Source organism: Chiloscyllium punctatum, chromosome 10 (genome assembly GCF_047496795.1).
Source record: "Chiloscyllium punctatum isolate Juve2018m chromosome 10, sChiPun1.3, whole genome shotgun sequence".
NCBI classification, from domain to species: Eukaryota; Metazoa; Chordata; class Chondrichthyes; order Orectolobiformes; family Hemiscylliidae; genus Chiloscyllium; species Chiloscyllium punctatum.
In genome coordinates this window covers 69,482,157-69,506,115 of record NC_092748.1, presented here as the reverse complement: position 1 = coordinate 69,506,115, position 23,959 = coordinate 69,482,157, and the positions used below count along the sequence as shown (strand labels likewise).

Here is a 23,959-nt window from a genome sequence, read left to right as displayed (position 1 = left end):
AGCACTCTGAAAGCGAGAGCTTCCAAATAAGCCTGTTGGACTATAACCTGGTGTTGTGTGATTTTTAAGCGGGCATTGGATAGGTATATGGAGGATAGTGGGTTAGTGTAGGTTAGGTGGGCTTTGATCGGCGCAACATCGAGGGCCGAAGGGCCTGTACTGCGCTGTATTCTTCTATGTTCTATGTTCTATCTATGGTTGGGGAGTCCAAAACCAGAGGGCACAGGTTTAAGATGAGAGGGGAAAGATTTAAAAGGGACCTGAGGAGCAACATTTTCACACAGAGGGTGGTGTGTGTATGGAATGAGCTCCCAGAGGAAGTGGTGGAGGCTGGTACAATTATAACATTTAAAAGGTATCTGAATGAGTATATGAATAGGAAGGGTGGAGTGGCATATGGGCCAAGTGCAGGCAAATGGGAATAGATTAATTTAGGATATCTGGTCAGCATGGGTGAGTTGGACCGCAGAGTCTGTTTCTGTGCTGTACATCTCTATGACTCTATGACAATGTACCTCAAATACTCCCCACCCCAAAGTCACTCGATGTATTTGGCTCACTTCATTCACAAGAACCAGTCTTAGTAGTGCCTCTTTTTCTGTTGAATTGGATACATTCAATTGTCAGAAACTCTCCTGACCATAATATTAAAATGCCTACCCCGGCTGCTCCTTAAATACCAGCACACCTGTCTATATATAGATAAGTAAATCTCTCCTATCCACATCTATTTTTTGGAGATTTGTTCCACTACAACCTTCCCACAAATCGGTGGTCTAAGGAGTACACCCATAGACCAATGTAACTGTACCCTTCTTATCCCTTTGGTCAAACTAGAGCAATTCTGTTCTAGTACCCTCCTTAACTAAAAAATGGCACCCTCATCTTTTTTCCTGCCCTATCTTTTCTGAACACTTTGTAACCAGAAATATTTAACACCCAGATCTGTCTTTCTTTTATCCAAGTCTCTGTTAACACCAAACATGATAATTCCCAAAAGGCAACCAGTATCTGTAACTTTGCAATCTTATTAGCTACACTCCATATGTTCACTTATGTGCAATGCAACCCTAATAAAGACTTAATTAGTTTCTCTATACTTCAACTCCACATATAACTTTCTATTCTCTGTTTTAGAGATTTCTGCCTCTCACAACATTTCGTGCACTCTGCTTTTACTTCCCAATATTCTCTCCTGATACTCACACCTCTGCTCAGTTAGTTCAAACCTTCTTGAACAGCTCTAGTAAAACTGACCACAAGGAGCTCAGTCCCAGCTCTTTACAGGTACAACACATCCACTGATCCAGGTGCCATTTTTCCCAGAACAATATCCAGAACTACATTCCCCCTTCATATCTATGTTTTTGGTACCAATGTGGCCACAACCTCTGACTGTTCACCATTCATGTAGAATATCCTGCAGTTGCTGTGTGACACCCTTTACCATCACATCAGGGGTGTAATGCATCAGCCTAGAATCATGTAAACCTCAGCAGAAATGCCTGCCTGCTACCCTAGGTAAAGAATCCTCTACCAGCATTGCTTTTCTGCTCTTCTTCCTTCTCTCCAGTACAGCTGGACTACCCATGATACCACAGTTTGGCGGTTGCCAAACTTCTCAAAAACCCCTTGCTATTGTCTCTACCCAAACAGAAAACCAATTAGCAAGTGGGACCTCTGGGGATACCTGCACTACATGCCAATATTCTCTTGGACAGCCTGGTGGTCACCTATTCTCTGTCTGGCTGTTTGCACCTAACTTGCAGTGTGACCACCTCTTTGAATGTATTACCTATGTTGTTCTCTCCCCTCGCAGATGCCTTTCAGTGACCCTTCACATAAGTGGCATTACTATCGTTAAATCCCTCATTATTAACAGTCTAGAGATTACCATTGTCCAAAGACAGAAGTGAACGAGCCATATAAATAATGGACGCCAGATACAAAGAACTCTGAAGTGATTAAAGGTGGCATGGTGGTTCAATGGCTAGCACTGCTGCCCCACAGAGCCAGGGACCCCAGATCATTTCCCGCCTTGGGTGACTGTCTATGTGGACTTTGCATGTTCTCCCTGTGCCGGGTACACTGATTTCCTGCCACAGTCCAAAGCTGTGCAGGTTAAGTGAATTGGCCATGGTAAATTGCCCCATAGTTACAATGATTTGCAGGCTATGTGGTTCAGTCATGAGAAATGTGGGGTTACTGGGATCGAGTGAGGGTCTGGGTGGGATGTTCTTTGAAGCATTTGTGCTGACCCAGTGGGCTGAATGGTCTCTCTAGAGATTCTATGAGTAAGTCATCTCCTTTCTCCTCAAAGCCTGTCCACCATCCTCAAAGCACAAGTGGGGAGTATGATGGAACACATCCCACTTCCTGGATGCATGCAACTCCAACAACACTCAAGAATCAAAACTTTATTCGACAAAACACCCACATAAATTGGTACTACATCCACAAACATTGACTGTCTCAAACACTGAGCACCAGTATGTATCAGCCACAAGATGCACGACAGTAACTCACCAAGGTACCTTCAACAACACCTTTCAAACCTGCAATATGAACTACCTAGAGATACATGGGAACACCGCCACTGGCAGGCTCCCTTTCAAAACCCACATCAATCTGACTGGAATATATGAGATCATTCCTTCACTGTTGCTGATCAAATTCCTAACAGCATTGTGGGTGTACCTACATCACAAGGAATGATGGCTGTTCAATTCATTCATAGATTCATAGAGATGTACAGCATGGAAACAGACCCTGCGGTCCAACCCGTCCATGCCAACCAGTTATCCCAACCCAATCTAGTCCCACCTGCCAGCACCCAGCCTATATCCATCCAAACCCTTTCTATTCATATACCCATCCAAATGCCTTTTAAATGTTGCAATTGTACCAGCCCCCAGCACATCCTCTGGCAGCTCATTCCATACACGTGCCATGCTCTGTGTGGAAACATTTGCCCTATGGGTCTCTTTTATATCTTTCCCCTCTCACTCTAAACCTATGCCCTTTAGTTCTGGACTCCCCAACACCAGGTAAAAGACATTGCCGATTTACCCTATCCATGCCCTTCATAATTTTGTAAATCTCTATAAGGTCACCCCTCAGCCTCCGATGCTCCAGGGAAAACGGCCCCTTCCTACTGCTCAAATCCTCCAACCCTGGCAACATCCTTGTAAATCTTTTCTGAACCCTTTCAAGTTTCACAACATCTTTCCAAAAGGAAGGAGACCAGAATTGCACACAATATTCCAACAGTGGCTTAACCAATGTCCTGTACAGTCGCAACATGACCTCCCAACTCCTGTACTCAATACTCTGACCAATAAAAGAAAGCATACCAAACGCCTTCTCCACTATCCTATCTACCTGCAACTCCACTTTCAAGGTGCAATGAACCTGCACTCCAAGGTCTCTTTGTTCAGCAATACTCCCTAGGACCTGACCATTAAGTGTATAAGTCCTGCTAAGATTTGCTTTCCCAAAATGCAGCACCTTGTATTTATTGGAAATAAACTCCATCTGCCACTTCTCAGCCCATTGGCCCATCTAGTCCAGATCCTGTTGTAATCTGAGATGACCCTCTTCGCTGTCCACTACACCTCCAATTTTGGTGTCATCGGCAAACTTACTAACTGTACCTCCTATGCTCGCATTCAAATCATTTATGTAAATGACAAAAAGTAGAGGACCCAGCACTGATCCTTGTGACACTCCACTGGTCACAGGCCTCCAGTCTGAAAAACAACCCTCCACCATCACCCTCTGTCTTCTACCTTTGAGCCAGTTCTGAATCCAAATGGCTAGTTCTCCCTGTATTCCGTGAGACCTAACCTAGCTAATCAGTCCCCCAGGGGGAACCTTGTCAAACACATTACGGAAGTCCATATAGATCACATCTACTGCCCTGCTCTCATCAATCCTCTTTGATACTTCTTCAAGAAACTCAATCAAGTTTGTGAGACATGATTTTCCTTGCACAAAACCATGTTGATTATCCCTAATCAGTCCTTGCCTTTCCAAATACATGTACATCCTGTTCCTCAGAATTCCCTCCAACAACTTGCCCACCACCAACGTCAGGCTCACTGGTCTATAGTTCCCTGGCTTGTCCTTACCACCCTTCTTAAACAGTGGCACCACGTTAGCCAACCTCCAGTCTTCCGGCACCTCATCTGTGACTATCAATGATACAAATATCTCAGCAAGAGGCCCAGTATTCACGTCTCTAGCTTCCTACATAGCTCCAGGGTACACGTGATCAGATCCTGGGGATTTATCCATGTTTATGTGTTTCAAGACATCCAACACTTCCTCCTCTGTAATATGGACATTTTGCAAGATGTCACCATCTATTTCCCTCCAGTCTACATCTTCCATATCCTTTTCCACAGTAAATACTGATGCAAAATACTCATTTAGTATCTCCCCCATTTTCTGCGGCACCACTAAATGGACTATTTCTAGTTACAACAGCCAGAATGCTGTAAGGATCTGAATGATGTGGGACATGGCAAGTAATATGGTAGAATTACCTGAGAGATTTAGCAAGGCATATCACAACATTGGGAACAACTCAGTGTAAATTTTAACTTAGTCCTGGGTATTAACATGCGATTCTTGCAATGGAACGGTGAGTTGCCTGTAAAGGACATTATTGCTTCTTAACAATATTATTAATTCTGAGTTTCCAATAATCCGCAGCTTTCCAAGGTTCCACCAGTCACCCGCAAACCAGATGCCAACTATTGAGAGTGGGTAGCTAGTGACTTCAGCTGGCCATTTGCTTCCATATCAGACACAAGGCACTAACATCTCAGGGCATATTCCATGGTCACCAGTTAAATGCAGTCCACTTCCATGGATATTTGCATCTAACATGTGCCATCATCTAAGAAGCTTCATGGCATATTTCTAATAATATGCTTCTGTGTTTCTGTGCACACCTTGGGCTGCACCGGCAACTATAATTGTAAGAAACAGCAAGGACACTCTGTGCTCAGAAACATGCACCAAAATCTTCAACTGGGCCAGCTGTATCTCTAGGCTATTCATTTGCTCTATTCAGGCTGACCTTACTTGGATGCTCAAGACATCCCTACCTTACATTGTCTTGCTTGTGTTGCACATTGCCCCTTAGCCAGAGATATCAGCAACACTATGCTTTTATATTGCCGTGCCATTTAGCACAGGCATAAAGCCAGAAAGTTTGTCACAGTTAGCAGCAGTTCTTTGTCAAGCCAGGGTAGATAGCCATTGGTCAGGGGTTCTTACCACACTAAGTATAGGGCAGTCTCACATACCAGTCAAGGGGTTTGGATAAAACAAAAATACTGCTGCTGAAAATATGTTTATGAAAACAGTAAATACTACAGAAACTCAGCATCTCTGGCAACAATTGTGGACAGAGAAACAAAGTTAATATTTCAAGCACTGTATGGCTCTTTTTTCAGAACTGGACACATCAGTCTGTCACTCAGAGCAGTCAGAGTCAGGATCCTCTCCTCATTAGTGGGGAGGAGCTGAATGCTAGGCAGGACATCGCGGATCTTGACTCTATATACCCTATTATGGGCTGTTTTCCTTTTTGAATGAGAGACAGAGAGGTATAAGGGGACATGAAAGTGGGGGAATGGCTTTTGGTGTGGTGGGGAACTGTCACAAGTGAGTGAGTAATCTGCACAAAGGGCATGCAAGGTTAGCACTTTCAGGGGTTGGATGGAAGGCAGTGCATGGGAAGATGTTGGAGGCAATAGTGAGAGTGATAGAGTATAAGCCTTGGTGGGAGGTGGTTGTACTTGCAGAGATCAAGTGAGTGGAAGGTTATTGGAGAGAAGATAGTGTCACTTAAGATCCTTGTGTATCCCTTGTTTACTGTCCTGTTTACATTTGCTGTGGAATACAGGTCATTTTCATACCAAGAAACACAGACCTGATATTCCGACTTCCAAGCCAAAACAATCTCCCTTTTCTTTCTTTGTTTGCCATTATTCTGATGTGAGATTCCCACTTGTTTCAAGAAGACCACTATCATTCAAGTGCCAAAGAAAAATCAGGCAACATGCCTAAATGACTATTGCTCGGTGCCTCGAACATCCATCATTATAAAGTGCTTGGAGAAGTTAATAATGACACACATAAACTCAACTCTCCCAGATTGCTTTGATCCACCTCAATTTGCCTACCATCAGATTAGGTCCACTGCAGATGTCATTTCCCTGGCATTACACTCATCCTTAGTACATCTGGGGATGATGCCTACATCAGACTCCAATTTATTGACTTCAGCTCTGCCTTCAACACCATAATTCCAAACTAATCATCTCCAAACTCCGAGACCTAGATCTCTGCTCCCTTATCTGCAACTCGTTCGTTAACTTCCTGATGTGCAGACTGCAATCGATGAACATAAGTGACAACACCTCCTCCAGGAAAATCTTCAACACTGCTGTGTATTCAACCCTTTATTATATCCTTATACGCTCATTACTGTGTGGCCAAATTCTGCTCTAACTCCATTTCCAAATTTGCTGATGGCACCACCTTTATGGGTGAGATCTCAAACAAAGCTGAGACAGAGTACAGGAAACATATAGAGAGCTTAGTAACATGGTGTAAAGATAACATTCTTTCCCTCAAGGCCAGTAAAACTACTTCAGGAAGTGGTGTGGTGAATATCTCCCTCCCTGTATCAGTGGTGCTGCAGGGGAGATGGTTGAGAGCTTCAAGTTCCTAGGAATCACTAACAATGTGTCCTGGTCCATCCATGTTAACACCGTAATCAAGAAAGCACACCAAGCCTCTATTTCTTCAGAAGGCTCAGGAAAATCAGTATGTCCATCAATTTTTATTGGTACATTGGAAAACATCCTATCCAATGCATCATTGCTTAGTATGGCAAACTGCTCTTCCCAAGACTGCAAGAAATTGCAGAGAGTTGAGAATGCAGCCCAGTCAATCACAAAAACCAGCCTTCCTTCTATTGACTCTGTCTACACTCCCCACTGCATTGGGAAAGCAGCCAACATAATCAAAGACCCCTCTCATTCTGGTTATATTCTCTTGCACCCTCTTCCATCAGGCAGAAGATTCAAAAGTTTGAAAATACGTACCAAGAGATCCAAGAACACCTTCTTCTCTACTGATTTCAGACTTTTGAACAGACCTTTCATGTATTAGACTTGATATTTCTCTGTGTCTTCTCTGTAGCTACAACACTGTATTTTGCATTCTGTTCTATTACCTCAATGTATTTATGTAAGGTATGATTTGTCTGGTTAGCACACAAAACAATACTTTTCACTGTATCTTGGTACGTGTGATTATAATAAATCAATCAAATCAAATCAAAATACAGTATTGGTATGGAATTAAGAATCTGAATCATCTCTAAATCCTCAAAGGCTAATATATAGAGGTTACATGGCTCTTGTTGCTGCCCAATCCATGCTTTATATTTTCTGCTTTGTCAACACATATTGCAGAAGCTCAACAACTTTGATCCTTGCTTTTTGCAGGACATTCTTTGTATCTCATAGAAGGACATAATCACAAATACAGTCCTTTTGAAGGCACAGTTGCCGTTGCTGGCTTGGGCATGTTCACAGAAAGTAAGATAGTTACATATCTAAGGAGTTTCTGTTTGGCGAAGTACCCAGTGCCAGCCTGAGTTGGATGACCAGTATATCACCCAAAGCTTTGCTTCAAAGATGTTTACTAGGATGACATGAAGGTCCTAAACATTGATTCTTGGAACCAGGAGAAACTATCTGTCAAGTGGGTGGTGGGAATCGGGAACTCACTGCCTGTAAGTGTGGTGGAGGTAAAAATCCTCATAATATTAAAAAAGCATTTCGATGTGCACATGCCATACCAAGGCATACAAGGCTATGTGCCAAGTGCTGGAAAATGGGATTAGAATGATGATTAGTTGCTTGAAAGTGGAGTTGCAGGTAGCTAGGATAATGAAGAAGGCATTTGATATGCTTTCCTTTATTGGACAGAGCATCAGGTATAGAAATTGGGAGGTCATGTTGCGACTATACAGGACATTGATTAGACTACTTTTGGAATATTGTGTGCAATTCTGGTCTCCTTCCTATTGGAATGATATTGTGAAATTTGAAAGGGTTCAGAAAAGATTTACAAGGATGTTGCCAGGGTTGGAGGTTTTGTGTTACAGGGAGAGGCTGAATAGGTTAGGGCTGTTTTCCCTGGAGCATTGGAGGCTGAGGGGTGACCTTGTAGATGTTTATAAAAAGGGACATGAATAGGGTAAATAGACAAGGTCTTTTCCTTGCAATGGAGGAATCCAGAATGAGAAGGCATAGGTTTAGGGTGAGAGGGGAAAGATATAAAAGGGACCTAAGAGGCAACTTCTTCACACAAGATGGTGCATGTATGGAATGAGCTGCCAGAGGAATTGTTGGGGGCTGGTACAATTACAACATTTAAAAGCATCTGGATGGGTATATGAATAGGAAGGGTTTAGAGGGATATGGGCCAAGTGCTGGCAAATGGGACTAGATTAGGATATCTGGTCAGTGTGGGCAAGTTGGACTGAAGGGCCTGTTTCTACATTGTACATCTCTACGAATCTAGGTGATTGTTCTTGACTGGCGCAGATTCAATGGGCCAAAGGGCCTTTTTCTATGTTGTGGATCTCTATGACACTACAACAAAGTAAAATGCAACATTACTGTGACTACTGTGTAGCACTACTATAATCAGTGGCTATTGCAAGTTGGCAACAGGCAGCAACATCAAAAACAACAACCCATAATAGCATATGATAACCAATTCAGGTGCGAGACTTGTGAGAAACATGATTTCTTGAATTGGTCACTTTATTCAGTTACATAAGCACTCCAATTGGAGCTCCATCCCCAACTGACTTGATTTGCTACATGTAGGTGAAAGGATAGCCACTGGGGGCTAGCAATTTTCCAGTCTGAAAGTTGCAAACTGAATATTATGATTAATATATCTGCTATTTTGTCAATTCTTTTTAATCCATTTTGTCAATCCATTTTAACGTGTTGAAAAGTCTATTTTAGTCTTGACCATAATATATTAGAGAATATCTTACTGCAAGGATGTGTCAAGGGATTTGGAAGTAGGGGAGAGATGCACACATCTATTTTAAAAAATGAAATTTACAACTCAACTATATTTAGATAAACTATTTTGTTGACAGTTTGTGTCTGACTCATTCTTGTCATTTGTCCTTAGCAGATTCTCATTAATTTATATATTTTGCTTTCCTTGCAAATGCCCAGGCCTGTTTTGTTTTGATGTATTACAATTTATTATATAAAAAATTTTAGTTGCGAAACATTTTCAACTATACTTATGTATTACTGAAGAGTGGATGGTGGATTAAATGTATATAGACTGAGGTAAAAGATTTTATTCAAAGGCAAAAATACATTAATTCCAATAGGTAAACAGTAAAATTAGAAGATAGCTTCCTTCACTAATTTTGATCCTTCCTCCACAGATTATCTACTCCCAATAGCTTTAGATCCACATTAACTATTTATTAACTATTATTTTACCTAAATAGGTATTATTAATGTGTCAACTTCCACAGATAATGCTAGTAATGTAGTCAACCAGGACATTCTAGTTGATGTGACTTGTTATGTCCAAATGTACATACATTCAGAGAAGGTTACAGAACAGCATTACAAGCAGAAACTTAATAACATGCCCTCCTTAATGTTAGAGCATTGAAGCCAAATTTGACACCCTCACATACCAGATAGCATTAGCTAGTTTAACAGAGCAGGTCTTGAACATATAACCTTTCGGTCCAGGTCACTGAGATAATGGCTCAGCAATGAGCTGCATTGTATAGTATGGAAAGCATTTTTAAAACATATTTTCATTTAAGGTATTAAACTGCTTAATCTGCTTTTTTCCCCAGACTAAATAAACAGTTTAATTTCAAGAAGAATTTTGATCAACCTCTTTTATTAAGTAGCAACTTAATTTTGAGGTATATAATTGTATTGTTTTAAATTTGTTCAAGAAAGACATCTCTGTCTACCAAGCATACATTACCCACTACTAAATAAAAAAAAATTAAGAAAACAGCAGATGCTGTAGGTCAGAAACAAAAACAGAAGTTGCTAGAAAAGCTCAGCAGGTCTGGCAGCATCTGTGGAGTGAAATCAATGTTAATGTTTCGAGTTCAGTGACCCTTCCTCAGAACTGATGGTAGCTCGGAAAATGTTGGTTCAAATGCAAAAGCTAAGGTAAATGTCATCTGTGGTAAATTTATATTTTCTTAGATAACCAAAATAGCACACAGTAATCCATGTGAGGATTATCCAGCTACAGCAAGACATCCTTGCTACTGTACTCAAAGCCTCTTACAATGAAAGCCAATACCCGAGAACTCTGTGGAAAGCTAGAGAAGTGATTGCTGGGCCTCTTGCTGAGATATTTGTATCATCAATAGTCACAGGCGAGGTGCCGGAAAACTGGAGGTTGGCTAACGTGGTGCCACTGTTTAAGAAGGGTGGTAAAGACAAGCCAGGGAACTATAGACCAGTGAGCCTGACCTCAATGGTGGGCAAGTTGTTGGAGGGAATTCTTAGGGACAGGATGTACATGTATTTGGAAAGGAAAGGACTGATGAGGGATAGTCAACATGGCTTGGTGCGTGGGAACTCATGTCTCACAAACTTGATTGAGTTTTTTGAAGAAATAACAAAGAAGATTGATGAGGGCAGAGCAATAGATGTGAGCAGTATATGGACTTCAGTAAGCTGTTCGACAAGGTTCCCCATGGGAGACTGATTAGCATGGTTAGATCTCATGAAATACAGGGAGAACTAGCCATTTGGTTACAGAACTGGCTCAAAGGTACAAGACAGAGGGTGATGGTGGAGGGTTGTTTTTCAGACTGGAGGCCTGTGACCAGTGGAGTGCCACAAGGATCAGTGCTGGGTCCTCTACTTTTTGTCATTTACATAAATGATTTGAATGTGAGCATGAGAGGTACAGTTAATAAGTTTGCAGATGACAAAATTGGAGGTGTAGTGGACAGCGAAGAGAGTTACCTCAGAGTACAACAGGATCTGGACCAGATGGGCCAATGGGCTGAGAAGTGGCAGATGGAGTTTAATTCCGATAAATGCGAGGTGCTGCATTTTGGGAAAGCAAATCTTAGCAGGACTTATACACTTAATGGTTAGGTCCTAGGCAGTGTTGCTGAACAAAGAGACCTTGGAGTACAGGTTCATAGCTCCTTGAAAGTGGACTTGCAGGTAGATAGGATAGTGGAGAAGGCGTTTGGTATGCTTTCTTTTATTGGTCAGAGTATTGAGTACAGGAGTTGGGAGGTCATGTTGTGGCTGTACATGACATTGGTTAGGCTACTGTTGGAATATTGCGTGCAATTCTGGTCTTCTTCCTATCGGAAAGATGTTGTGAAACTTGAAAGCGTTCAGAAAAGATTTACAAGGATGTTGCCAGGGTTGGAGGATTTGAGCTATAGGGAGAGGCTGAACAGGCTGGGGCTGTTTTCCCTGGAGTGTCGGAGGCTGAGGGGTGACCTTATAGAGGTTTACAAAACTATGAGGAGCATGGATAGGATAAATAGACAAAGTCTTTTCCCTGGGGTCAGGGAGTCCAGAACTAGAGGGCACAGGTTTAGGGTGAGGGGGGAAAGATATAAGAGACCTAAGGGGCAACTTTTTCACGCAGAGGGTGGTACGTGTGTGGAATGAGCTGCCAGAGGATGTGGTGGGGGCTGGTACAATTGCAACATTTAAGAGGCATTTGGATGGGTATATGAATAGGAAGGGTTTGGAGGGATTTAGGCCGGGTCCTGGCAGGCGGGACTAGGTTGGGTTGGGATATCTGGTCGGCGTGGACAGGTTGGACCGAAGGGTCTGTTTCCATGCTGTACATCTCTATGACTCTATATCATTTGCCTTCCCAACTGCTTGTTATATGTGCGTGGCTGCTTTCTGTAGTGGTGTACAAGCATACCCTGGATCATTTTGTACATGAACATTTCACAATCCATCAGAATTTAACTAATATTGTGCCATTCTGTGACTGAAGTGGATAACTTCACACATCCACAATGTGCTGCATTTATCACACACTTGTCCACTCACATAACTTATTCAATCACTTTGAAGCTTCTTTCCTTAATGCTCACAACTCCTCCAAATTTTGTTCCCAAAAAACTTGGATGTATTACATCTAATTCTCTTATCCAAATCATTCATACAGATTGTGAATAGCTAACTCACCACATGAGTCACTGCCTTCCAATCCAAAAAAAGACAAATGTATCCCTACTGCTTCTTTTCTACTAAAAACTTCTCAAGCCATGCTAGTTTATTACCCCCAGTCCCATGTGCATTTATCTTTCACACTAAACAGTTATGTAGGAATGGATCAAGTTTTCTGAAAATTAAAATGCACCATATTCACCCTCATCTATTCCACTAACTGGGTCCTCAGAATGGTCCAATGGGTGTGTCAAAAATGATCTCCCTTTCATATATCCATATTGACTTTGGCTAATCTCATTGATATTTCCTAGGCATTCTATAATCACATTTCTTAGAAAAGACAATTGGCTTCAGGTCGCCATTAATTTCTCAAGCACCACTTTTTTAAAAAAATCTATTTTCCTCCAATTCCTCATTCCCAATTGACCCTTGTTTTCCCTGGCATTTCTGGGTGTGTCTCCTGTGAAGACAGAACTAAATTCGTGGCTTAAATGCTCTGCCATTTGCTTCTTCTCTATTATCAATTCTCCCATTTCAGAACAGAGAACCTACATTTGTGTTCACTAAACTTTTTCTTTATATGTACTGATAGAAACTCTTACATTCTGCATTTGTGTTCCTTGCACGTTTACTCTCATGCTCTATTTTCCTCTCCTCATCAATCTCTTGGTCTTTTGTTACTGAATTCTAAACTGCTCCCGATCCTCAGCCTTGCAACTTTTTCCAGCAGGTTTATATGACTCTTCGCTATCCTTAATTTTTTTTGATCACCTTGTTAGGGCCCCTTTTCCTATTGTACTTTTGCATCAGAAAGGATTGTATACCTGTTGGAACATGTGCATTCATTACTTAAAATTAGCAACAGTCTGAGTTGAAGAAAGCGTTTGGGTCCCTAGCAGAAGGGTGTTCTGGCAGCAGGGCAACTCTGGAGTATCCCAAAAGGATAATTGTTGGGTATATGTCTGTTATTCCTCCTTCCTGTCGGTGTACAGGGGACCTTCCTCATCTCTTTGAGGGGATGGAGTACCTGCAGTGAGATGCCTCAGACTCCTTTTGCTTAGCCTTTGAATGAACACCTCCTAATTTCAGCGATGGAGTTAAGGGTTGAGTGCATATGTGGCAGACACTGGTGGGTATTCTGCTGGACCTGGCTCTCTATGACAACCACCACTGGTCCATGGAGGCCAACCACATGCTTGCATGCCAGAACCACAACGTTAGGGAGAGCCCTCTGCCTCTCCCTGGAGTTTTCACATGATCTCTGGCACCTCTGGCAAATATTCTGCGGCTTGCCTCTATGTCAGTATAAACTCATTAGATGCTGAGTCTAGTGGCCATCTGTACAGGGTTCAGCCGGACCCTACTATGTCAGATATTTTAGTTGTTTCATTGACTTCTGACTGCAGCCCCATGCTAGTGCTATATGCTCACCTGTGCGTGTATCTGTGCCTGCTCTGGATACATGATCCACCAAGGTGAATACATCTGCATTGGAGAGGGGGGGGGGGGGGGGGGGCGGGAAGAGGAGAGTGGAATGCTTCGACAGTGCCTCCTCCAAGGTTCTTTGCTGTTCCTCATCAGAGATGCGCTCTGCGCTCTGTGGGACTCAGAGAGTTCGACCAGGGCCTGGTCTTTTTCAAGAGGAAGTGAGGACTGTAGATGCTGGAGATCAAAGTCAAAAGGTGTGTTGCTGGAAAAGCACAGCAGATCAGGTAGCATCCAAGGAGCAGGCGAAGTGACGTTTTAGGCAGGAGCCCATCATCACGAATGCCATTCCTGATGAAGGGCTTATGCCTGAAACATCACCTCACCTGCTCCTCGGAAGCGGTCTGACCTGTTGCACTTTTACCAGTGATACACCTTTTGACCCTGGTCTTTTTCATTTGGCCAGAGATTGCAAGTGACATCCAGAGGTTGCAGTGAAAAATATAAAGATTTGTTAGGGTCAATGAAGCACCACCCTCACCCAAGGCTTAATTAAGACCTTGGTGCTTGACATGCAGCTGGCAGAAAGCACGGAGGATTTTTCACTAGATGTCTGCGGATATCCAATAGTTCCTCCCACATATGAGTGCTCCCCTTGATCTCCTGCTTTCTCAGTAGGCTGCTCCTGAAATATTGTGATCACCCTGATGATGCTGCTGCCATCACCATCAGCCCTTCCAACTGCATTGCCACATGCATGTACATTCCTTCCTGGTTGTGCATCTTTTGCTTTTGCAGAAGGGTAGTGGCATCAAGAGACAATAGTATTGGTACATAAGCAGTTTGCCTGCTTTTTTGGAAACAGAGATGTGACTTCTCAAAGCTGAAGATGATGGGCAATCAATAAAGCTTTATATAATGCATGTACATTCAATGTTGATGTGAGATGCTCATCCAGAAGCCAGCTCTTGTTGTGCCCTTATACCATGAAAGCTTTTTGTGAGAAGCTACATGATGTATAGGTATCTGTGCTTTGATGAAAGGTCAGGGATCTGGTGGTGTGTGAGCTGCTGAGTGCTGTAACTCCTTTTCTGTCTTAAGTGAGACCCTTGGCAGATGGGAGAGAAGCAGTAGCAATGCAATACAAGTAGAGTAAACATACATCATTACAATGAAGTGTCAGACATCGATTGCACATGAGATATATGAGGGAGATGACTTGCAGCCAATCTTGAGTGCAATATTCCTGTGCTGTAGTAGACTAACTCACATAGTGCCACATACCCTGTACAAGAGATCATTCACTCTCTTATTGCACCGTACCCAACCCCATCCCTGAGTATAACAGGCTCTAACTATTGCAGCCACCTCCCTCCAGACTGCTTTGGTACCTCTCGGAATGCATCCTCATGCTATCTCTTGGAAGGAGCATCACCTGTTGTTCATAAACTTGCACCTACAGTACGGCTAGGGAGGTGTCACTGAACCATGGTGCTGCTTTTTACTGGCTCTGTGACATGGTGAAACGGTAGGTATGGGTGTTGAGCAAAAGTTGACTCCTGCATGTTGGACTGGAGTGTTGTCGGGTTGTGTTTTAAATATAGCAGCCAGAGGCTGCCCACGTTCCACTCCAGTCTGGCATCTTACTTGCACATCCTTATAGAATGAGCTAAAAAAAACAAGAAAAACACTCATCCCACCCTTAAACAGAAATTCCTCTCATTTTGTAGGCCTACCTCCACTCTTAACCTCAGAGATAAACATTCTACCTATAGTTCCTTTGGCACTGGTTAGCACTGCTGCCTCACAGTGCAAGAGACCCAGGTTCAATTCCCGCCTCAGGCAACTGACTGTGTGGAGTTTGCATGTTCTCCCCGTGTCTGCGTGGGTTTCCTCTGGGTGCTCCGGTTTCCTCCCACAGTCTGAAGATGTGCAGGTCAGGTGAATTGGCCATGCTAAATTACTCGTAGTGTTAGGTAAGGGGTAAATGTAAGGGTAAGGGTGGGTTGTGCTTCGGCAGGTCGGTGTGGACTTGTTGGGCCAAAGGGCCTGTTTCCACACTGTAATCTAATCTAAAACAAAAAGTTCCAACATGTCATAGTGGAGTACTTGAAAATGTTACTAGGCGTTACTACACATCTGCTGCCCTTGCCTGTCTCAGTGGTAGAGGTCACAGGCTTGCAAGATGCTGTTGAAGCAGTAATGGTGAGTTGCAACAATGCACCTTCTAAATAGTACTCACTGATGTCATTGTGTATTGGTAATTCAGGGAGTGAATGTTGAGGGTGGTATCCGGGGTGATCTCTCCTGGATGGTGATGGCAACTTCCTGAACACTGTTGGAGCTGTACTCATTCAGACAAATGGAGAATATTCCCTTACACTTCTGACTTATGCCTTATGTCTTGCAGATAATGAACAGGCTTTGGGGCAATTAGGAAGGAGTTACATACATCAGAATGTCCAAGCTGCAAATGGAGTGAAAAAATTACTATCACAAAAATTCCAGTTATTTGTACTTCATTTTTAACCAATTTAGAAGAAATATGAAGTTTTTCTTTTCTCTCAGCTGATACTTTTTAACTCTATAGCCATCCAAGTTCAACCATAATATTTAAAAAAACCTCATTTCTCATGTCAGTCCAAGCTTACAAACATTTTCAATGGAGCAAGTAGGAATAAAAAGATTATTATTTGTAATTTAAACACTCCAAATATGTACAGGTAGAAAACCATTTTGGATATTGCTTTATTTTGCAGAAGCCCATGCAAAGATATCGAAGTTAAGTAAAAAAAAGATTTGCACTCAATTGCAAAATTCTTAATTTTACATTCCATGATGGTTAAAATATTTTACCTGCATCACTTTCTTGATTTCTTATTGTTAAAAGATGACTTTGCAACATGTAAAAGTAATTATACACAAGAAGAATAGAACACATTTGTCTGCAACCAGATTGACAACTGAAATAACCTACATGGAGATAGCCTATATGATGTCCAATGAACATAGACAGGATATTAAGCTGACAACATTTTCACAGTAGTCAAGGAATTAAAACTGATTGCTAATGAAGAATCCAACTTTAAGTCCACAAAAAAAGCCAATGAACAGTAAAAATTGCACAATATAAAAAATTAAGAGATCAATGTGGGTTAGATGACATATTTTTGCACCTCAGTCTGAATGCTTTTTTTGGAGGAAAATTAGTCACATTTTAAACAATTCATATTATTATCTTAAAATATTATAGGCATTTGGAAATACTAAAAAGATTAATTCTTATTTGCTGGGAAATTTGAAGCACAAAAAAACACGTTAGCATTACTTGGTGCTCCAAACCTTCAACTGGAATAATGATATGTTTTGGTGTTGATACGAGGTGAAAAAATATAAAAAGTTACCAGAAATTGTAGCACATGTAAAAACAAAGAAAGATGCAACCTTACACAATTCTTCAGAATAAGTGTATGACAATTGCAGTGTTTATAACAATGATTCTATCCAATCCATTTGCTTTTAAATACTAGAATTCCACTGATCTGTTCATTTTTAATACTGCAATTAGAAAATATAAAATTCCAGTTTACACAATGGCCCTCTTACAATAGGATTATTGGCTTCAAATTAACTTTCATTAGTACATATGCTGAAAACAATTATTAACTTGATATGCTTTGTAAACAACTGAACATACTTAACAAAAAATGTTATTGTTTTAGCCTTTACAAACATCCTTTTGATAATTACAATTTCACACAAACAACTGCTATCTTCAAATCATGTTAGGTTCATATGGCAGGCTCCTTCAGGGGTGGTATAGAGGCTCAGTGGTTAGCACTACTTCCTCACTGTGCCAGGGTGCCAGGGTCCCAGAATCGTTTCCAGTCTCAGGTGACTGTCTGTGTGGAGTTTGCACATTCACTCAGTATCTGTGTGGGTTTCCTCTAGCTGCTCCGGTTTCCTCCCACAGTCCAAAGATGTGAAGGTTAGATGGCTTGGCCATGCTAAACTGCCCATAGTGTCCAGGGATGTGCAGACAAGCCATGGAAAATGCAGAGTTACAGGGCTGGGGTGGGTCTGGATGGGATACTCTGTCGAGGATGGGACAGTCTACGGAGGGTTGGACTTGACAGACCGAATGACCTGCTTCTACACTGTAGGGAATTTTATGATTCATCTCACTGTGGAAATGTACAAGCATTAAAATCCATTTTTAGCAATAAAGTGTGAATTAAGATGCCTGAGGAAGTCTTCCTTAGCTTTGGTGCCTGCTGGGAAGACTTCCTGACAAAATTCACAGGTTTTGGAGTTTAGGTCCGGGTCAGAGTCTTTGGATGCTTGATGCAGTAATTCACCCTCTTTATTGTGGTATGGATACCACACAGGCTGCAGGAGAGAGTAGACATTTTTCATTAGTGAACGTGCTGTGTAAATGAAAAACACACCATATGTCTATAAAAGTCAGATTATAATGCAACAGCTTTAGCAGAATAATCAGCCCTTATGGCAGTCTAGAAAAAAATATATTCTGATCAACCTTTTATCTACCTCAGTACTGTATAGGAAATCAGCTCAAAATACCCATTTTGCAGCATTGTTTTTCTAAAACAATGACTCAACAACAATAAATGCACATAGTACGTCCAAAAGATAGCTTCTCAAATTGATTAAAGTTATTCCCTTATTAATCTGTGTTAAACAATGCTCAATAAGCACAGAGTACTTTATTTGACAGTAAAGCACTTTCTCACTTTTCATAAAGTCCAGAGATTTTTGGAGAAAATTTTATACATTTCATGTACATGCCTACATTTTCATATTTTGTAATAATTTCAGTATTTAAGAAAGCTATGGATTGTACAAATTTTAACATAGTTAGTATGCATACATTTTCCTTTATATTACACATTGCTGGGAACAATAAAGAAAAAATGTCCTAATCATGTAATAAATTAGGTATATTGATCTGAACTACTCTTCGATCCTGTTACTTAGCAGAGTGCATGAATTCTAACTGCATAGCTGGGTCAGCATCAATGCATATTAATATCCTAATTTTAAGTGTAATAGCACCACTTCCTGTTGTTAATAAACATTTTGCTTGATGTATGTAACTAGCAGTTGGTGTAAATTGCACATTAAGTCTGCTTAGGTGCAGACAGAACATTTATCTAAAGCTACTGAAACATATGTATTTGCTAAATACTGTACTTGACAGAATATAAAACGCAGATTGCAACTGCTCCCAGGAGGGTGCAATTTATAAGAGTTTTTTGTATCGCAAACTAATAAATGTTCACTGACTTAAGCTGTCTTTGTACCTTATCTTTGGCATTGGTGCTAGACCAACATTTTGTGCACACAGTGCCAAAACAGTATAAAGCTGCCAGTGCAGGCTGCTACTGGAGGAAATGCCAGCGCTTTGTTTCATTTTATACCAGTGGCGGTTTCATAATTTCTCATCATGATGACATTTTTAAAAAAACTTCCCTATAATATCTCAAACTAATTCTGGGTATACTGGTCCTTTTCTTTTGAAACCAACCAAGAAGAACTGATTGGAAGTTATAAACTCGCTCAAGTAGAATGCCAAAAAGCAGCACTCCATACATCTACTTAAGAGGTACAGGTGGGCAATGCAATATTGCCTGTAATCACATTCAATTAAAGTCAGTATAACACTCCAAAATTAAACATGGCCTGGTTTAAAGACAGTCTTGCAGCAAGTATAACATCAAATAGTTTTTCCATTGTGGCTTTGTTATCTACATCTATATTTAAGCTCCAATACAACGGCTCAAATGAATAAGTCTAGGAATGGCATGATTGACCACGAAACCCTGTTATCCAGTAATTTCTGCAGGAAATTCATATATGTCAATGCATTGGCTCTTGTAATTGAACAATATTCTAACACTTGCTTTAAAACTAACTTGCAAACAATGGCCATTTGGTGAGGCGCTGGAGGATTCCTAAGAATTGTGTTCCTGTAGGTGTTTAGTGTTTTCAGGAAAAAGACAAGATAATCAGCTAGTTAAATAAATATCTATCAAATCTTTTGTAAGTTATATCAACTCAATGGAACTAAAATATTAAACATTATCAGGCCAAAAGAATTGGCATAAGGAAATGTGTACATCTTTAGTAATCTTTAATGTAATTATTTAAAATTTTGAAGGACGTGAATAAGTCAAAAAATAGCCTGACTGTTGCACTTTTGCCGACAGTTCCAGTTCACCTACCTGATAACATCCAACAGCTTACTGTAATATGACGACCTTCTTTTTTATCTAAACAACATAAGCATTTTACTAAAAATGGGTTTTCTGTTTTCCTTAATGCACAACAATGGGTAGAGAACTTTGAAACAGGTAGCTCAGATGATACATTAGCAAACTCAAAGCACAAAAAACAGAAAGCTAAATTTGATGGTGGTTAAATACTAGGAGAAAGTGAGGACTGCAAAAGCTGGAGATCAGAGTTGAGAGTGGGGTGCTGGAAAAGTGCAGCAGGTCAGGTGGCATCCAACGAGCAGAACAATCGATGTTTTAGACATAGCTCTTCATTAGGAATCCTGATGAAGGGCTTATGCCCAAAACGTCGATTCTCCTGCTCCTCGGGTGCTGCCTGACCTGCTGTGTTCTTTCAGCATCACACTCTCGACACTGATGGGTAAGTATACCTACTTCATGTAATTTTATTAATTGTTGTGAAACCAAAGATGCCTGAACAAATCACAATGTTATGAAAAACCGCATATTTTTATTGATGTCTGAAATTGTTGAGAATGTAACTTTTATCAGTGATCCTTATACTCCCCTTTCTATGCAACTTAGCAGCAATTCATGTTTTATATTTTTAAATAACATGTTTCTTCATAACATGTAATTACATACCAGCTGCTTCATTTGCTTCTGTACAGTTTTGCACTGTACAAAGCAGGGTGCCATCTACTGAAAATAGATACTCAGATAACTAGTAAAAGAACAATCCAATGAGATAATAGAAAAAGGCATTAGTAACAAGTAATGTGATAGAGTGTGTGTGTTTCACAGCTCCACAGGGCTTCTAAGTAATAGAGGAAATAGTGTAATTTGTTTTTGCTAAATCTCTTACAACAGCATCGGTGATAAACATGATGCAAAAGAATTAATATACTGTACTGTCTATATAGCAAACAACAGACTTTGGGCTAGAGCATTTGAGAAACCCTATGGACAACACATTTTTATCTCAATGAAAATGCAAGACTTTCTTTAAAAGTTCTGTTTGTTATTACATGCATATTTATTATGAAACATTATGGCCTGGAATTCACTCTAAAGGGAATAATAGTCTTGAACATCCTAAATTACACTGCTGTGCTCACCAATCCTCCATGTTTTAAATTTGCAACACAGTTTGTTGGAACAATAGATTACATTCAATATGTTTTTGGCAAATTGGGAACAGTGCAGTTAATGCCCAAAGTACTGCAACTCAGTTCCAGATGTGTTTAAAGTAGATGTGTAAAAGTTGAACTGATGGGCAGAAACAAGAATATTGTTTGCAACTGTGATCTGTCAATCTCACAACACAAAAATCCCAGTCCGGTATTGGCAGAGCAGAAATGCCTCCAATTAAAATTTAGGGGCCAGAAGCCAATATCTTTGGTTCCCTGCTGCAAATTCAGTTTCCCGGGTGGTAGAGATCGCAGGTTTAGGAGGTCCTATTGAAGCAGTTTTGGCAAGTTATTGCAATGTATCTTGCCAACAGTATACACAGCAACCATTGTTGAGGGAGTGGATGTGCAGACAATGAAGAATGTGAAATCATGAAGACCGTATGTCCCAGATGGTATCATGCTTGAGTATTCTTGCAGTTGTACCCACTCAAGCAAGTGGAGTGTATTTCATCACACTCTCTTGACTTAGAGTCATACAGCATGGAAACAGATCCTTCAATCCATCTATTCCACACCAACCAGGTCAGCCCACATCTCTCCAAACCTTTCCTATTCATTAACTTATCTAAATAGCTTTTAAACGCTGTAACTGTACCTGCATCCACCAATTTCTCTGTTTAGTTTATTCCATACACAAATCTGTGTAAAAACTTTGCCTCTCATGCCCTTTTCAATTCTTTGACCTCTCATCTTAAAAATATGCCCCTTTTGTTTCGAACTCTCCCATGTAGGGAAAAGACCCTGGTCATTCACCTTATCTATGCCCCTCATGATTCTTTCTGTCAGAGTGGTACTGAAGACTAGGCAGTTAGGAAGTGAGCCACTTGCACAGATTACCCACCCTCTGATTTGTGCTAGTAGCCAGAGTATTTGTGTGGCTAATCCAATTGAGTTTCTGGTCAATGTTGAACTCAGAAAGTTACACCTTTGTGCTCACCAATCCTCCAAGTTGATGTTGAGGTAGAGGTTTTCAGCTAAAGTAAAACCGTTCAAAGTTACAGTGGTGAAGGATGGAGTTACAATCCCTTGTTGGAGATGGTCATCGACCAGAATTGGTGTAGCATAGCTGCTTCCTGCTACTTATCAATCCAAACCTCGGGTGTTATGAAGTGTTGCTGCACATGAGCAACAACTGCTTTATTTTTTGAGAAACCATACGCTTTTACTCCCCCGGATCTTACAAAGGCAGAGGAAATTAATATTTGGCAGGCCCAATAACCTTCAACAACGAAGGAGAACTATTACTACCCTCTTATCCTAAGGTCACTGCACACTAAGACTATGAAGAGAAATGAAGAAAGTCAGTGTTCTACATCCCTTACAAACAACATCCAAAGCTCACCATGGAAGATAATCAGAATATTGTTATAAATGGACAACTGGGAGAGAAACATTTATATCTCATCTCATTAGATATAAAAGGGCTAGATAGCAGCAAGAGTCCGAACCCATTATTCCACCTTCTTATTCAAGACAATGAAAAGTGCACATTAGATCCTGAACTAAACTACTAACATCATCTATGTAAACAAGCATCGTGACTTCATGAGAAAAGCTTGAATTAACTACAAAAGTAAAATACTGTAGAAACTGAATCTAAATTTTAAAAAAAAAGGTTGCAAATACTCAGTTGGTCAGGCAGAATCTACGGATAGTGAAACAGCCCAACAGCATTTTCATCATTTTCAATCTTCATTATAATTCTGCCTTCAATGTTCTTTAAATCTGATCCCTCAAATCCCCCTACGCTGCACAGGACCAATCAATCATACTTCAGAGTACAATTAATATTTTGTTTTATAAAAAACATTAGATTCCCTACAATGTGGAAACAGACCCTTCGGCCCAACAAGTCCACACCAACCCTTCGAAAAGTAACCCACCCAGACTCATCTCCCTTTGCCTAAATGCACCTAACACTGTGGACTATTTAGCATGACCAATCCACCTGATCTGCACATCTTTGGATTGTAGGATGAAACCAGAGCACCCAGAGGAAAGCCATGCAGACACAGAGAGAATGTGCAAACAGTCCACACAAACAGTCACCCAAGGCTGGAATTGAACCTGGGACCCTGGCGCTGTGAGGCTGCAGTGCTAACCACCGAGCCACTGTGCTGCCCATGATCAAAATCCATTGCCTCATCCTGACTGACAATTATTTCCACTTGCTACTTTTTGACCATTTTTTTTCCCTTCTTAATATTGTGCAACATTAATAAATCCATTGGAAAGTACGTTGGTCTTTGAAAGAATGGACTGTTATTTGCATTTTGGCTCTAGCTGCAAACCTCAAGGTCATTCCTTCGAGGACTATATACAAAGTGAATTGTTACAATCTGGAATGCACTGTCTGAGAGTGTGGTGGAAGATTAAACCATTATTTTAAAATGCAAACAGGATAATTCCTGAAGAGGAAAAATGTGTAGGGTTGTGGGGAAAAAGGCAGATTAGTGGCACAAGATGCATGGCTCTTGCAGATAACAGGCACAGGCATGACAGGCTAAATGGGTTTCTTCCCTACTCTAAGCATTCTATTGATACACATGGCAAACATAAAGAGTCCCTGAACTGAAGCTAGAATAATACTACCTTTTTCCAACCACTGCGGTGAATAGTCCTGCAGCCCCTGTTCTGCAGTTTCTCTCTCCAAACCAGTTTTTGAATCAGCTTTGAGGTTAGTTTCTCATAAGCTTCCCCAACAATCTCCACTGAACTATCTTGCCAATGACCATTCTAAAAATCCAAGCTGGCAACATATTCTATGCTTCTTCCAATGACCATGCCTATTACATCCACATATTCTTTTTGCTTTATT

At 40.9% G+C, this 23,959-nt stretch overlaps 1 protein-coding gene across 4 annotated transcripts in view; it reads right to left on the bottom strand.

Annotated features, from left to right (window-relative positions):
- Nucleotides 1–16,315: 16,315 nt before the first annotated feature.
- Nucleotides 16,316–23,959, bottom strand: part of tank (TRAF family member-associated NFKB activator) — a 102,327-nt gene continuing 94,683 nt past the window's right edge. For all 4 annotated transcript variants that reach the window (XM_072579451.1, XM_072579452.1, XM_072579449.1 and 1 more), the window contains one exon: nucleotides 16,316–18,083. In XM_072579451.1, coding sequence (XP_072435552.1) covers nucleotides 17,898–18,083 — 186 coding nt within the window. In that variant the 3' untranslated portion in view covers nucleotides 16,316–17,897. The remainder of the gene's footprint in view (nucleotides 18,084–23,959) is intronic.